This window comes from Lipotes vexillifer, unplaced genomic scaffold (genome assembly GCF_000442215.2).
Source record: "Lipotes vexillifer unplaced genomic scaffold, Lipotes_vexillifer_v1.1 scaffold605, whole genome shotgun sequence".
NCBI classification, from domain to species: domain Eukaryota; kingdom Metazoa; phylum Chordata; class Mammalia; order Artiodactyla; family Lipotidae; genus Lipotes; species Lipotes vexillifer.
The window spans coordinates 1,785,266-1,803,264 of NW_006774406.1; the positions used below are offsets into that span (position 1 = coordinate 1,785,266).

Sequence of the window (17,999 nt, forward strand, 5' to 3'; positions counted from 1 at the left end):
CCAACGCAGCCATAAATAAATAAATAAATTTTAAAAAGAGTAAACAAGAAAAAGCTACAAATAAGAATTTATGCAATATGATTAAATTTAAAATAAAACTTTAATAACAATGTATGTGGGAGAAAATACCTATAACATATTATTCCTGAATAGCGTTTAGCACAGTTTTCATTTGTCAGAAAAATAAAGGACATTGCCAATATCTGCTTTTGATAATCCATGGCCAAGCCAAATACGCATCTCTATGTTTTACTAAAATGTACATACTGACTACTCTCTATGAGATGAATTAGAAATTGTTTTCAAATTAGGCACATAGCAAATAAGATTTCTTTTAAATTATATCAAACTGTATATCGAACTTAAATACATCTTTCTTAATAATTTCTATAAATATTCGTTGGCTTCAATCTGTTTATTAATATGAAAATAAACTGTGCTTGGGTGGAAAATAATTTCTGAACTGTCATATGCTATAGAAGATTTACTGAACTCCACAGATGCCTTCAGCTTTTTCTGTATAAAAAAAACGAAAGGCTTTCACTTAAGGATAATTTAATTTTGAAGATGTGTATATTTTTAAAATCCAGATGTCACAGCAAGGATGGTATAGAAATCTGTGAATCAAATTTTCACTTCAAAATCTAACCTTTTGTTTGAATAGGAGAGAACAAGGAGGTAATCGTTCTTGTAAAGGTGTTTAATGACAACAGTTTCAAGAAAAATCTGATAATACCAACAAAAAGAAGCCTTTTTTAAAAAAGGAACAAAATGTATAACGTCTATGCAGCAAATCCAAACAGGGATGTGTAAGAACCCTCTGAAAATCAGTCGTGTCTAATCTACAGAGTCCCCTTCCACACACACTGGCTAGAGGACCTTCTACCAGAGTCTCCTGACCAGCAGTGAAGTCAGGCCAGTTCGATTTCTCCTGCTGAGATAAGAAATCAGAGCCTCTGAAGCCAGTCTCACAGGAAACGTAGGGAAAACGCCAATACAATATCGTACTAATCCAAACGTGTACCTTTATTCTTTGGTCATCAACATCTATAATCGTAGCAACACGAATTAACCTGGGGTTTCGTTTATCCACGACTTCAAGTTTCATATTCGGGAGAAAACCATGGGGCAACCGCTGTAACATTACAAGAGCAACAAGTTATGCGAAATCCAATAGTTCAGATGTGCTACTAACGTTTTCTAAAATATGACTGTTCTAACTTTACATCAGATATTTAATACAACTGGAATTTAGTTTTAAGAGCACATAGACCTTCATGCATATTATTTTATCCACTTTCATAAAAACCTGCAGGAGGAAAAATAATATTTTGGTAATTTTCAAGATAGCTAAAAGACAAAGATTAAATCATAAATTCATTAATGGTCACAAGTTCAAAAAAGGATCTTATTATAATCTATCTATTGGTTTAGATGTTATTTTTTTCTAAAATTAACCTTTTAAATTAAGAAATCATTGACTATTATCACTGCCCAGTTTTGGAGTGTAAGACACAGAAGGCAAAATTAACAAAAAATCAGAAAGGATAAACATGATCCTTTAAATTTTAAAATAGATAAAATCTGCCATAATTATAACAGCTAAATGTTTTAAAATCAAACCACAATGTAATTTAAAGTCATAATCTGTGCTTTTGGTGCTTCATCTTTAACATAAGCATGTTAAACTGTATTAATTTAGGGTTTCTTCCAAGTCTTAAAATGCTGGGAACCAGGAGTCTACAACGATGGACACTCAGGAAACACTAAAGAAAATGGAGTGGGGAAAAAATGCACTGGGGCTTACCAAATCATTGAAACTGAGGAAATTTACCAAAAATCAGTCAAAAGACAACTCTGCCAGTGTTTAAGGATGGCAAAAAGTTTCACTTTGAAAGCTGTTACACATAAAAGTGTTCAGTCGACTTTCTTGAAAATGAAAGGGTACTGAATTTCTCAAGTCTAGAAAATGGCAGTAGGAAAAAAAAACTTTTGATAATGCCTGACTTACAAAACAGTTAAATCTTTCTACAACACCTAGTTTGTTCCTCTCCAGCTTTTGTGGAAGCATATTTGTTTCTAAAATGCATTATTATGTCTACTAAATGGAGCATACTGACTATAATTAGGTCTCTGATCCTTGAAAATATTTCTTTTCTCCCCGAGGTCACCATGCTGATAACAAAGGTAATTGTTTCATATTGCAGATGCCAAAGACATACAGCTTGAGGTGAACCCTTAATAACCCTGTGACACAGGCTGGAGGTTGCCTTTTTAACTGAATCTTTTCATAATATGATTTTCTTGTAATTTTCTTCTTGGAAAAGTAAAGTGAAGCTTTGACATAAAGCAAGAGAGAAAGTGAGACTACAAGCAGCTGGTATTTTTGCTTATTGAATTTTTGCAATTCTTAAAACGCTTTCTAGCATGCCAGAACTTCTAGCCCTCTTAATTTGATCATACCTCTTCCTCCAAATTCGACCTATTTTAATCAATTGTTTTAAAAAACGAAATAGCATTCTGTTTTAAACCCCTTTTGATCTTTAGAAAACTTTCAGTAAAAGAAATCACATGGAGAAGCTCACTATATAACATTCTGATTAAAGATGAGTCAGGGACACATAGTTGAAAGGGAACAGAGCTTGAAAACCACTGGTTTAGAACATAAGTATCTCTAACTAAGCTATCAGTACACTTTCTTTATACTTGGTTTAATCCTGGAATAAATGTGTAAGTACAAATTTGAACTTTACTAGTTGGTATTCTGACAAATTGCTAAAAGCAATGTTCCCTCAAAATAGGTGAAAGGGTAACACACAGGGGCTACATACACTCCATCTATTTTATCCCGGCATCATCAACCATCAAACAGTCCCTGAGACCGAAAGCTCAGGGTTCCCACTCAGAGGACCAACAGACCCAGAAAGGAAGGGCTCAGTCATCAGAGGCTGAGGGGGCTTCCAACCGGACTTCAGGGAGGGAAATCGTCACCTACACTGGTGTATAGGAACAACAGTAAATGAGTCACCTCCTTTGTATTTTTAACTGAAAAGCAAAGCAAATTGGTCATGGAAACAACACTTGAATTTAAAAGGAGAAAACTAGAATGATTTTGAATTGCCAAATGAAGGCACCATTCCACAAGGACACTGTTTAAAAAAGCTGGGAGTGTTACAGATCCAAACTTACCATTTTAAAAACTTTGGCAGGTACTGCATTAGTTCGAGTAGCTTCCAGATATTCTGTCCAGGAAAATTTTTCTGGCTCAGGATAACCTGAAAAATAAATAAATATCAAATGATTACTCATTGATATTCTGATTCCCATATACTATGAGACATCTGCTAACAATAATGCCCACTGTTAATTGAATGCTCACTATTCAATAGCCCCTATTAAGAACGTAAGTCTGTGATAACCTCTGAGAGGGCTGTTTCGCCCCCACTATGCTCGTGTGCAGGCATTCACTGGTCCGTGCATTCACTCCATGAGGGTAAGCAGGTGAACCGAGGTCGAATGGGGGTCTGAGCACTGGGCAGAGCCAGGCCACCCCCAGGAGGCCTCTTGAGATGCTTTAAAAAACTCACAATCACTGTCTGACCTCACACCATGAACTGATGATCTTTCCAATTCCTCCAATAATTCTGCATCGATTAGGGTTTTATTCTCATAATTAAATGTTTGTAATTACAATTTCCCAGGTTTGTTATTTATCATTGCAATTTAAAAATATATATTGGTATAACATGATATAAAGCACGCTATGTTTAAAAATTTCTGTCTAATTGGGTTTCTTGTTTCTCTTTATGCTTGTGTTATTTTATTCCTAGTTACATTTGCCAGAGGTCTGCCTATATTACTGTGTTGTTTTCTTTTTCCTTTCAAGAAATGAGTACTTAGACTCACCCATCAGATCTATTGTTTTCTTTTGTCTTTCCTAACTATTTCATTTGCTGCTTTTAGTCTTATCACCTCTTTCCTCATACTTGCCTTAGGTTTGTTTTATAGTTGTCTTGCCAAACTGAATTATAAACACAATTATTTTTATTTCTTTAAAAATAATATAAGCATTTAAGGCTATGAATTTACCACTGCTGTCCCTCAATACAGCTTTACACATCTGGACAAACTTTTAGGAAATATTTATCTTTCTCACTTTTACTTTCTAAAAAACAATTACAATGTGTAATTGTCATCTTGATTTAATCACTGGCCAAATATTTAAGAGACAGCCCAAGTGGTTAATTTTTGAAGTTGTTTAAAATATTAATAATAATTTCCAGTTCACCACATGGTAGTTTCAGAATATCACATGGTCCGTACAATTCCTATTTGGGAGACTTTAAGATTTCTTCTTGGTATAACACAGGATCAACAGTTAAAAAATATTTAAAGTATATATCAATACATACACACAGATATGTTTTAAGGTATAATATCAATATGCATTAATTCAATCTAAATAGCTGTATTACTCAAAAATCTGTTTATTTCTTATTTAAGCAAAAAGCCTGAAGCAATATGCAGGAATCTCTAAAATAAATTTTCTGTACAGTTTTCCAGTACTTCTGATAATTTTTTTGTTCACATTTAAATGTTTTGCCAAAATAAAATATATTTTTTAAAAATATAGAAATCAAGTGGACAGATTGAGAAATTGTCATAAACTCTCCCACGTAACCAGAACATGGGACACCCCGTCCCCATCCCACCCCCGTCTAGTCACGGCCCCACTTTCCTCAAAGGGAGCCACCTGTTCTGGCTTCTGCCCTCTGAGATGAGCTCTGCTCATTCCCTTTTCTCCTTGTATGAATGGAATCACACAGCCTGTGCTCATCTGTGGTCCTGGGCTTTTTCTCAGTAGTCTGGCTTCAAGGTTCTGTAGACTGCTGGGTGAGGGTTGTTCATTTTCACTGCTGTACAGTACTCCATTCAGGGATATTTCACAATTTATTCATCCTTTCTACTGGTGATGGTCATCTGAGGAGTTTTAATTTGGGGGCTATTACAGAAAGTGCTGTTACAAATATTCTAGTGTGTTTTTTGCAGGAACCAGAAGTATACATTTCTGTTGGAATGCATCCAGGAGTAAAACTGCTGGATCTTGGGGTATTTTGCATCACATGTTGACCTTATAATGTTTAATATATAAAAGCATATGTAATATTCAATATTAACTGCACTATTTATTTAATATAGAGAAATTTTACCTTTTAGACACATTTATTGCATTTTGCCTCAAATTCTTCTTTTTACTAAAAATTAAATTGTATGCCATTTGGTTATTTTCTGTTTATGTTTGTCTGATAAAATTTTGCCCATCTTTATTACTTTTACATAATTTTGTTTCAGGTGTATCTGTTAAACACCTCCTAAGTGGATTTTAAAAAACATTTACATTTACTTACATAACAGGTTTGCTTTATCTAACTTCTGTAAACACATTTAAGCTGGACTTTTTTTAAAAAAAAACTCTTTTAGGATTTCTTTTGATTATTGTCCTTCTCTCTGTGAGTCACGTTACATAACTTACGTCTCAATAATTATTTCTGCAGTTGCATTTACCTTTATAGCTCATATGTTTAAAAACCGTCCAAACTCATTCCTTGTATTCTGGGCCTCCACATTCCAGCGTGGGCTCTGAATCTGCCCCTTCAGCATTGGCTCCTCTCTGCCTGCTCCAGGTTCCTGGCCCAGGGACCTGACCGGCAGATTCAGGGCAACGGTGACAAAGGAAACCAGCATGTGGTGGGTTGAGGGAGGAATGCATGGTGCACAAGAGAGAAAGCAACTAGTCCTGCCCCGAGAAACCCAGCTGCTGTTACGAGAGGGACAATCCCACCCTGATTTACATGATCAATACGTGAAAATAAAAGACTATGACTATTTTAAGTGATTCTTAAGTACTAACTGCCTCTGTGCAACTCTCTAGAAATGAGCTATGCATGTGCAAAAAAGAGGAAACACATGTATTAGGTCTATCTTCCCTGTTCAGTGAACCCAAGGAAGAAAAGAGCGTCTTCCAGCCCCGGGCGTCTTGCAAACACCACCCATTCCCACTGTCCTCCTCCTGGCCCAGCCCTGAGCCAGCCGGCGCACCGCAACGAAGAGCAGCCCCCGCTCGCTGCAACTAGAGAAAGCCCATGCGCAGCAACGAAGACCCAACACAGCCAAAAATAAATAAATAAATTTATTTTTAAAAAAAGAAAAGGAAAGAAAACCTTGTCTAACTGGCTTCCATTTACTGGTAACGCCGTAATGCCCGCTCCACCCACACTAATTCATTTATTCCTCACATACACCTTTTTCTCCTCATTTTACAGGTGAGGCTCCGGGAGCTTGAGCAGTTCACCCAGTGTTGTACAGTTAGGATGCAGATGAAATGGGACTTGAAGAGTGATGTCTCACTCAGTTGCCCACATCCTTCATCACTGCTCCTCCAGTATTCTAGGGCGTCCATCCTCCAGGCCTCAGGACGGTGGGGCGAGCTCCCCCTGGAGGCCAAGGTGCAGGATCACGGGGAGGGGACGCGGGCGGAGGACGGGAGACAGGGCTACAGGTGTCAGTGCGTTTATTCACAGCCCACCGCATCCCGCACTATTTAGAGTCTGAAATGTCAGGGACGGACAACACTGGGAGGAAACCCGGCACAGGTGTGGGGGACCGGGGGCCACACACAAGGTGTAGCCGGGTGCCTAGGGCAGATGACAGCCTAGGGGTGCGGAGGCGTGCGGAGGCGATTAGGGATCAGGGGCCCTTTCCGAAGGCTGAGGACCACGTCCGGAGAAGCCGTGGGGCTCCTCCTGGAAAGGGCGACCCCCACCTCCTTCCTGGTGTCAGGAAGCTGGGGGGACAGAGGTCAATTCCAGAGCTTTGAGTTCAAGGGATCTGAAGTCAAGAAAAGCCCTTAAAGAGGATACACACTCAGGGAAACGCAAGGCCAAACCAAGCGAAGCATAAGTGAAAACTCCTAAATCGTGTCATTCCAAGGGCTGCCTGCATCACTCAGGAAAAGAAGCAGGTCCTCACCCGACCCCAGGCCCTGCACAGCCGGCCTCCCCTCTGCTGCCACAGGACGCCACAGCCTCCTCCCCCTCGGACTCTCCCCCCGAAGGAGACGCCCCCCACCGTCTCCCCACTCCCCAGATACCCTCCTCCTCTAAGCTGCTGTTCCAGTGTCAAGACCTCCTGAGACAGCCCGCACCCCTCCCCACCGCATCACCCGCCCTATTCTCCACAGCACTGACCCCCTAACTATTCATATTTTGCACGTTTCTCTTGCCCATTAGAATATTCCTGCCTTCTGACAGAAATTTATTCACGTCACTGCTATTTTCTCTGAGCCTAGAACAGTGCTGTCATTATCATGCAATAACTATTTGGTAAATATCTGTTAAATGAATGAAATGTATTTCCTGAGAAGTCTGCATTGAATACTGTGGTGACTGGAGCTGGTATGACGCTGCTTTCCCGCTGGCGCTGCTGGGATTCTGAGGCACCGTTAGGACAGGATGATGCTCCTGAATCATCCCTGGCTCAGCTCCCAAGCAGCACTGCAGCCTGGACAGAGCCCAGGCAAGGCATCTGATTTGCGGCATCTGTGCGGGCAAACAGCACTCCTCAACTTTCCACGTAAGAAAGGCCAGCTGAAGGGTGAGACTGGTTACAAGGCTCTTCTTACAACAACAGCCTAGATCAAAACATAATTCTGCCACCGGATCCTTCCTTCTAAAGAACCGGGATCGTGAATAAATAGCACAAGTCCTTACGTTCCTGACCTTCTGGTCTGGGTAACCTGTCCCATGGAAGCAAGACAACAACAGTTATACCAGGGGTCAATTCCGGAACCAAAAACCATTGGTGTCCCAGGACAAGCAATTTTTAAGTAATGGACAATAGTGCTGTTTAACAACCAGCAATAAACAGGGATGTGCTAAGAGTCTTATCAAGAAGATTCAATAAGAACGGACAGAACATTGACCATAAATACATGCTGGAAGGACTTAAGAGTCCTCTTCATCTAACTCTTCATTTTATTGATGAGGAAAGTGAGACCTGGTATTTTAAGTGACATGTCAAAGGCAAGACAACTAATAACGAAGCCAAAGCTAGAGCCCAGGTCTCCTGACCTGCAATTTACAGAGATCAAGACCTGCAGAGAGCTGCTCTGAGGCCCAGTGATGCTTTGCAGGCTGCCGGGCACTAGGCAGGAGAAAGCTCCAGCATCAGAAGGCAATGAGGGCCGGACCACCAGAACCAGGGAAGCCTGAGTGGGTTTCACCATCAATCTGACAGACTGATTCAGGCAGCGCTCACAAGGCAGAGCAGGGACTTGTCCAGACTCTGGGCCTCCCAATGGTAGAGACTGAGAAAAGCCACCACTGACTGGGACCTGCCCTCTGGTTCCGCACACAGAAGGGCCAGTTATGAAAACCATCCTAACACTGCATGACCACCAAGCATCCTGGGTCAGACACTGTACACCACTGACCACCAGACGTGAGGACAATCACGGTTAAGCCTACTTCAGGTTCCCCCAATTTGGTTTTCAAAAGACACATCGAAACTCACCTCAGATTGATGGTACCTTAGATGCCAGAAGTCCTGGACTCTCATTCAGCTCATTACAATTAAAGTTAAAATATCCTTTCTGGCCAAAGAATACAAATTAGACTCCCTAATATTTATAACAGGACATCAGATCTGCTGCTTGGTCGTCAGTCACATGCTAAAGCACACGGAGAACTCTTGGGTCTATAGTGTGGACGAGCAGTACCTCAAGCATGTGTCAAAGAGCTCATTTTGCTCAAATTATGGCTGAGAGGAACTGTTTTCAGCATAGACTGAGGAAAGAGAGATCACGGGAAGCAACCAATCTGTGCCACCCTGGCCAAGCTCCCAGCAGACTTGTCTTCAAAAAGCCCATGGCTCCCACAGCACCTAATGCAGCCCAGGCATTCGAGATGGGGTTAATCACCTATTTCTCTGTCTCACTCCCTCTGTCTGTCTCTCAATAGCTAACATTATAGAAAGACATATTGTTTATTTCGCTCCTATTTTTCTCTCAATGTCACTAACTACATAATATTTCACTGACTAATATTCTATGACTAACATAATGACCCTTGTACGTTATGTTTTTACCATTCTTTGTTACTAGTTTCTAGAGGTACCTCACTCTTCGCAGGCACTTAATTAGTTTTTCTCTGAACTCTCACCTTCCTTATGCCAGCAGAATCTATCTACAGGAAAGAGTACAATGCCATTTAAAATATAGTAATTCTTTGTTTGCCTAAAACAAGTTAATAGTTAATGTTGCAATTAAATAAAAGATTTATTTACACTGTTAAATTTTGCTAATGTAATTTTAGCTTTATAAATTATGAAGTAAACTTAAGTAGTTATTTGGTATCAGAACATAGCTTGCTAAATATTTCTATGTGCTCCTCAAACATCTAGAATATTTGCTAATAAGTATGTCCAGCCAACTGATTCTGGGGAATCTAAAAAACAAACTGCTGTTATTCCTACAAAGTACATTCCATCATCTCCCAAATTATCAATCATCATAGCTTTATTTCTGAAAATAAACTTGCATTTAGCATTTGTTCACAACAAGTTTGAATGCTAGACTTCCAACTTAAAAATGTAGAACATTTAGCTCTGCTCCCTTCTAAATGCCACCAAAGTATCAATAGAGGCATTTTTCAATGAACACTTATCAACAGAGAAAATAATGAATTAATTTTGATACAACACATCGTGGAATATTATGTAGGCTTTATAAAGAATTAGAACTATATAACAAATGAGTTGGAAGAGATTTGCCATGAGACATAGTTGAGCAACATAAAAAAAGATGGAAAAAGATGTACATAATATAAGCCCATTTTTATAGCACAAGCAATAATCTAAAAAAAGACATGGGTTCATGAACATATGAGTGTCTGAGTGTGTATATGTGTGTGTATATGCCATTATATGGGAATTAGCAAAATATGCATAGCATAGAATGGCTAATTGTTCATTTCCCTCTTGGGAAAATAGCTGAACTACATTTCCTTTACTCCCATGCACTTGAATGCAGTTATGTAACTGAGTTCTGGCCAATGCATGTGGGTAGAAATGACTGTAATAAGCTACTTCTGAGTTTGGCCCCAAACCCCTCTCATGTGTAACCATCAGTCCTCTTTCCAATCTCAGGTCAGATAAAAAGATTCCCAAGGACCTGGGGGAGCCCCAATCCCAGAGTAATTAAATGGAACAGAACTAACCCCTATCAACCATTACTGTACTATGACAGGAGCTCCTGTACTATGACAGGAGCAAGAAATCAATTCTTAATGTGTTAAGGCACTAAAATTTATGAAGTGGTTTGATATGCTAGTTAGCTCATGGTAATTAACATGGTGGGATCACCACCAATTGCTATGGGGTTGGCCAAAAAATTCTCTAGGGTTTTTGTAACGTCTTACAGAAAAACCCGAACAGACTTTTTGGCCAACCCAATATCTACTTGGGGAGAGTAACTCGGGTGGAAGGAGAAATGAACATAAAAAGAAAGTATACATAAAGTGTAGGTTATACAAAAAAATTTAATAAAACTAATACAAGGACATAAAGTCACAACGACAACAGGTAAAAAGCCAAAAGCAGATGAGAACTGTCAACAAAAATTTCTGGAAGTGTGAAAAGGAAATAAGTGAATGAAAACTGATTTAACATTCAGTAACTAAGAATGAAAAACATAAATCTGTTACAGAGAAATGCCAGTAGGGAGCAAGTTAATTTACATTATAGAACCCTGGAAAGCTGATTAAAGACATGAATGCTAAGACCTGAAACCTTTAAACTCCTAGAAGAAAACATAGGCAGTAAGCTCCTTGACATTGGTCCTGGTGATGATTTTCTGGATTTGATACAAAAAGCAAAGGCAACAAAAGCAAAAATAAATGAGTGGGACTATATCAAACTAAAATGCTTATGCACAGCAAAGAAAACTATCAACAAAATGAGAAGACAACCTACTGAATGAGAGAAAATGCTTGCAAATCATTTATCTGATAAGGAGTTAATATCCAAAATATATAAAGAACTTATACAACTCAACAGCAAAAAAACAAATTTTAAGATCTTCACAGAAAATTTGTGCCTGTATTTTGAGAGATCTGGTCTTGTTCCTTTTTTTTTTTTTTCCTTTTTAATGTCTGAATTTTCTAATATTGTTGTTGGAAGAAAAAAACTATAAAACTATGTGGAGAGTAATCTAGAAGTATTTACCCAATGCTTAAAAATTATTTCCAGGGACTTCCCTGGTGGCACAGTGGTTAAGAATCCGCCTGCCAGTGCAGGAGACACGGGTTTGAGCCCTGGTCCAGGAAGATCCCACACGCCGCCCACCTGAGGCGCAGAAACAATAACATAAAACAGTATGGCGGGGCTTCCCTGGTGGCGCAGTGGTTGGGAGTCCGCCTGCCGATGCAGGGGGCACGGGGTTGTGCCCCGGTCCGGGAAGATCCCACATGCTGCTCAAGTAAGCAGCAATTCTAAAGAGCCTTACCCCTCCCCAGCCCCAGACCCACAGCCCTGGTTAAGGCGCACGTTCCTTATTTTCATGAACAGTGAATCTCCCTAGTGGTCGTCCAAGCCTCCTTTCTAATCTGGACTACTATTGCCAAATAAATTCTTAACCATAGTTACATCAGAGATTTGACTATAAACTCCTCACTCCAGCTTTGAAAGATCTTTCATAAAATGGCCTTGATCTACCCATCCTACTAATTCCTCATAAATATCCCCAAACTGAAGTGAAATCCATTTTGGAATCCTGCCTTCCAGAACTGTAAGATAGGAAACCTGTACTGCTTTAAGCCACAAACTTCATGGTAGTTTGTTATGGGGCAGTACACCTCCATATAATCTTCTCAGTGAAGCACGTCTTTCTCTTTCTGGCCAGGTGTTACCTCTGACTAATTTCACTGCTATCATCTATAACAATATTTATAAACTCACCAAACAGGCCCCAGTAGACTGTCAGCTCCTTGAGGTCAAGAAAGGCTGCTCACCAGCCTTTCCATCCCACCCTCCCCCGACTAAGGTCCTACATAATGATAGTAACATTATAAAAACTGAATAAATAAATCATGGGGAGCATAAGTCAACGAATAAATATAGAAGGAATAATGAAATTAGAAAAGCACCATTTGGCAACTATCACATTAGTAACTAATTCATCTCATGAACATCAACAGATGCTAAAAACTAGTGGGTGACAGTTTGATGAGGAACAGAGTACTTCCATAATCTCCACCCTCCAGCAATTACATCTTAACTACAAAAGGAAAAACAGTAATTTTCCAGTGGAGAAACTTGCCACACACCACTGTAATCAAGTGACTGAGGTCAATGTCGACAGCAAAGGGGCCGTCAAATCGTGCACCACCTGAGCGGATGCCGTGAGAACTGAGCAATGCTTCTGGGACACTCCTCCCCAGGTGCAGAACCCACATCCACTACATCAGACAAGCCCAAGGTGAGAAGCACGTTACAAAACAACCGGCCTGTACTCCACCAAAGTGTCAAGTTCCTAAGAGTCAAGGCCAAGACCGAAGAACCACTGCAGATTGAGGGACACTAAAGAGACATGAAAAGTAAGCACAACCTGTGAGCCTGGATTAAATCTGTTTTTCTGTTTGCTTATTTGTTTTTTTCATAAAGGACATTATTGGGTGACGGGCACAGCGTGCATCTTGGCAACTTAATCTCAAATGTTTTGGCAAAGGAGGAGGATTTTTTTTTTGTTCTTGTGACTCTTCTGAATCTTAAAAATTATTTCATATTTTAAATAAAGTAAAAACATTTACAAATCACTAATCAGTGTGAGCCTAATGTTCTACGTCACTTCTCACCTCCTCTTCCCCCTCCCCCAACCCCTACCCTGCAGCCCAGCACGCTGCTCATAACACCGATAATTCCTAAATTTGCCAGGAACTTCCCGCCATCTTACTTTCGTGCATACTGTTCCTTCTACAGAATATTCTCTTCCACCCCATTTCTCACATCCTTCAAAGACTAATGCAAACACTGCTTCCAATGTGAAGACACCCATGTATGAGGTTAGGATTGACCTCTCCCTCTCCTGTGTTCCTGAAAGCTTTCCTTCCATTACCATCAGAAGCCCATGTGCATCAGACCTCACGCAGGGTGGTGAAGGAGAAAGGGCAAGGGAGTTCTAGAGACCAGCTAACAGGGCGTGCTCCCAAACCCCCAGCCCGCCATGTGAGAGGTCCAGGGCCCGTGACCTGACCTCTCTGTACCTCAGTTCTTCAACTATGAAACTGAAATCACTGACAAAAGCTTCACAAAGTTGCCATGAAAACAGATAAATGTGTGACACTGAAATGGAGCAGGACCTTGGGCAGGTCCTTGCCCCCCCATGTCCTCAGCCTGCCTTTTGTCTGTGGCAAAACTCTAGGCAAAGAATAAGTTTAATCAGAGAAGTGAGAAAATGCAGAAGCAGAGGAAAACAGTTAAAGGAGACCAAATAGGGCTTTCCTGGTGGCACAGTGGTTGAGAGTCCGCCTGCCGATGCAAGGGACAGGGGTTCGTGCCCCAGTCCGGGAGGATCCCACATGCCGTGGAGCGGCTGGGCCCATAAGTCATGGTCGCTGAGCCTGCACGTCCGGAGCCTGTGCTCCGCAACGGGAGAGGCCACGGTGGTGAGAGGCCCACATACCACAAAAAAAAAAAAAAAGGAGACCAAATAATAATAGCTTAGTCATTAAGCACAGTCAAGGACCTTCAGTTCCTCCTTAAGGGCTATAGATAATATTCTGAGCCATCTCCTGTGAGCTGTTTTGCAGATACTGAAGCCCCACCAGGTGGAGGAGGATGACGACATGATGACCAAACTGAAGCTGTGACATAAGCTGCTCCACTTCACACCATTCCGAGAACTGGCCTCAAAGAAATGGGAACAAACCTTGGAACTAAAGATTAACTGTACTTAAAACAACCAAGATGATGCTGATCAGACCACCACATGACTGATTTCAAGATGCCTGTCAGAGCTGACTGTGCTGTCCTGCTCCCTCCCTCTGCCTATACAGCCCTGAAAGCCCCCTTTAAAAGCCCCTGCCCCTGAACAGCCAGCGGGAGTTGGTTCTCGGACAGGAGTCCACCCTCTCCCCCGGTTGCTGGGCTCTGAAATAAAGCAAGCTTTCCTTTCCTACCAACACCTGTCTCTTGAGAATTGGCTTTTGAGCGGCGAGCAGCCAGACCTGGGTTCGCTAACAACATCATATTGGGCATTCAAGAAAAATGAGACCCAAGATGAGATTCCACTTCACAGTCACTATGATGCTATAAACAAAACACAGACAGCAAGTGTGGAGGAACGTGGAGGAACTGTAACCCTCACACACTACTGATGGGAATTAAAACAGAGCAGCTCCTGGGGTGAAGAGTCAGTAAGTAATTACTCACTAGCTACTCAGTAAGGCAAACGGAGAATTACTATATGACCCAGCAATTTCACTCCTAAGTATATATACCCAAGAGAACTGAAAACATGTTCAAGCAAAAACTCATACACAAATATTCACAACAGCAGTATCTGAAATAGTCAAAAAGTGAAAACAACCCAAATGCCCATCAACTGACGAATGAATAAACAAATTGTGGTTTATCTACACAATGAATATTATTTGAAACTAAAAAGAAACAATGTACTCATACATGCTGCAACATGGAGGAACTCTAAAACCATTATGCTGAGTGAAAGAAGCCAGACACAAAAGGCCACATAGCATATGATTCTATTTACATGAAATATTCAGAAGAGGCAAGACAAAGAGTAGATTAATGGTGCCCAAATGCTGCAGGGAATGGAGGGTGGGGATAACAGCTAAGTGGCTCGGGGTTTCTTTCTGGGGTGATGGAAACTTTCTAAAATTGATCGTGGTGATGGTTACACAACTCTGTAAATATGTTAAAAAAAAAAAAACAACACTGAATCTTACACTTCAAATGGATGAACTGTATAGTATGTGAATTAGATCTCAATAAAGTTTCTACAAAAATATAAATAGATCCCTTCCTTCAGGGCAAGAATCGTGTTTTATTCTTACTTGGTCCTCCACCTTCTGTAAACACAGAAGTCACTGTGGAGATGATGTTTGCTGAACTGAATTTGAGTTCAGTTGACAGCAGATTTGGAGAGGATCTCAGTGCAGGACACCAGCCCTCAGGGGGACGTGGTCCCGCTGTCAGTCAACAGGGTCCGCAGGGCTCCCCATCCACCTGCCCAGATTGAGCGGGAAGCTCGTTGGGGTGGAGGCTCCTGTCGCTGACTACAGAACAGACTTTCACACATACAAGACTGTTGGAAAAAACCACTGTTTTAACTGGTAAACAAGTCACTCTGAGCAATAAAGTGTACTGGAAACTTCGTATACATACAAAGTAATGAGTTACTTTTAAAATAGCAATACCATTCAAAAGAACTAGAAAAGAAAAAAAGGTAACTTTTAGCTAACAATCTACTAATGTTCTTTAATAGAGCAACCCAATTTTTAATTGTACAGAGTTGGCTGTATGATGTACTACCTAAAACTATGCTACTAGGAGATTTTACTTCAACAGAAGGATCAGATTTACCCCTATTTGTTAGGAGGTGACTGTTAACTGGACATGGCCTGTCCATCACCAGATGAAGATCAGAAGCTCACTATGAAGCCCGGCAAGCCGTCTGGACAGGGGCTTTTCCTCCTCAAACGTAACATCTGTATTATCAGGGTTTCCTATGCACCTACCTAACACTTTTTTTTTGTCATTTTGTGACTTTGGCTAAAATCCCAGCAGACTGCATCTTCTGAAGGAATAGAGGGGGCCCTGCCATATTTTTTCGTCCTTGTAGAAAGATACTGAGTAGAATATGTAACAGCTTGGATTAAACTTACATCAGCAAAATAACACCTTTACAATTTATAGGTCACACATGTTTCAAAAACTAATCTTTTCTTCTCTTTCTCTGAGGAAGTTCTTTTATCGGGAACCTGTGAGAATGTGAGTGTGCACCAGGGGTAACTGTACAGACCAGCACATGCTGTTCCACTTTCAAGAGCCTTCATCGCTCTCAGAAGTACAATTACACACACACACACACACACACGCGCGCGCGCGCGCACACACACAAGCTATGACAAATATAGCAAATACATTTTTTCTGACATGTAATTACAACCATAAAATAAAATTTAATGTAAAAATCTATAGGCATAAATGATGTGTAAGACACAAATTCACTTAAAGTAAAATAACTACAGCTAACAAATTGTGGAGCCAAATTACTAACAGAAACAAGTCATCCAACCAATGCTAATTTCTTATCTTTTCCTATAAACTCTGAATATACATATATAAATATAAAATCTATATGACAGATAATATGTATAAAATACAATACATAACATATATGTGTATTTCAAGCAGTTCTAGCTCCAGCCTTGTCGTAGGGGAGAGAATATCTGAAGATTATGTGGGTTGCTAGGTTTTTCTTTTAAAATCTCATGTTTAATTCCCATTTGTGAACTATCTGAGTGCACAGCATTCTATTATCCTGCCTCAGGGCTCCTTCTACCCCATGGCCTCAAACCTTTCCTCTCTTGTGCATCTAACCAGGGACTAACATCTCTGGTGCACTCGTGCTTTCCCACAAACCTAGAGGTCAGCATGATCACGACTCATCACGAGCTTTAAAAAATTTTGTTTATTGCTCAGCTTTAATTGCCTTCACCCAATTTTTACTCACAGCTCCTTTGCATATATTTTCATTACACTCCACTCTCTTGATCATACCTTGATTAAGCGGCTAATCTGCTTGAATTTTCATTTTACATTTACTTCCCAAACCAAATGGGAAGCTTCCTGGCATTCAATGAAGGCCACTGTGCAGGGTCAACACCCTGCAGCACCATAAGAGGGGACCCCTTTCTAACATGGTTGAGTCCCCACTAAAGACAAGTAATCATATGGTGGATTAAGGTTTTAAATAACCAAACTTCTTGACTTATTGTTCATCCTGTTTTTCCTTAGCACTCAGAGCAGCTTTAGATAACTCTAATAGGAATAAAAACATTTTAAAAGAGTAGATGACTTTGGGACTTCCCTGGTGGTGCAGTGGATAAGACTCCATGCTCCCAATGCAGGTGGCCTGGGTTTGACCCTTGGTCAGGGAACTAGATCCCACATGTATGCTGCAACTAAGAGTTTGTGTGTCACAACTAAGGAGCCCTGGAACCGCAACTAAGGAGCCTGCCTGCCACAACTAAGACCTGGTGCAACCAAATAAATAAATAAATTTTTTTTAAAGTAATGCATTAAAAAAAAAGAGTAGATGACTTTATGAGTACAGATACAAAATTCCTCAATAAAATATTAGCTAACCAAGTAGTGCAGCAACATGTAAGAAAAAATATATTTATACACACACACACACACACACACAGACACACACACACACGAGATTTATCCCAAGAAGACAAGATTGTTTCAACATATAGAAAGCAATAAATATAATAAAACCATATTAATAGAATAAAGGACGACCCTTTCATGATAAAACAACTAGGAACAGAAGAGACCTTCCTCAATCTGATAAAGGGCATCCACAAAAAGCTCACAGCAAACATCATGTTTAATGTGCAAAGACGAAGTGTTCCCCTAGGATCAGGAACAAGAAAAGCATGTCTGATCCTGCCACTATTGTTCAACATGCACTGGGAGGTCTAGACAGAGGATTCAGGAAAGAAAGAAAATGTATTCAGATCGGAAAGGAAGAAGTGAAAGTATCTTTACTTATAGATAACATAATTTTGCATATAGAAAATCCTAAGGAACACACACACACACACACACACACAACTATTAGAGCAAATAAATGAATTCAGAGTATAAGGTATTTGCATAAAAATCAATTGTATTTCTACCAAGTAGCAATG

General features: G+C 40.3%; 1 protein-coding gene across 1 annotated transcript in view; it reads right to left on the bottom strand.

Moving 5' to 3' along the window:
* L3MBTL4 (L3MBTL histone methyl-lysine binding protein 4) overlaps positions 1–17,999 on the bottom strand; it is a 431,526-nt gene that overhangs the window by 278,695 nt on the left and 134,832 nt on the right. The window contains exons 12-13 of the mRNA XM_007449164.1: positions 3,190–3,275; positions 1,025–1,135 (exon numbers count right to left, since the gene is read on the bottom strand). Of these exons, the coding sequence (XP_007449226.1) occupies positions 1,025–1,135; positions 3,190–3,275 (197 nt within the window). The remainder of the gene's footprint in view (positions 1–1,024; positions 1,136–3,189; positions 3,276–17,999) is intronic.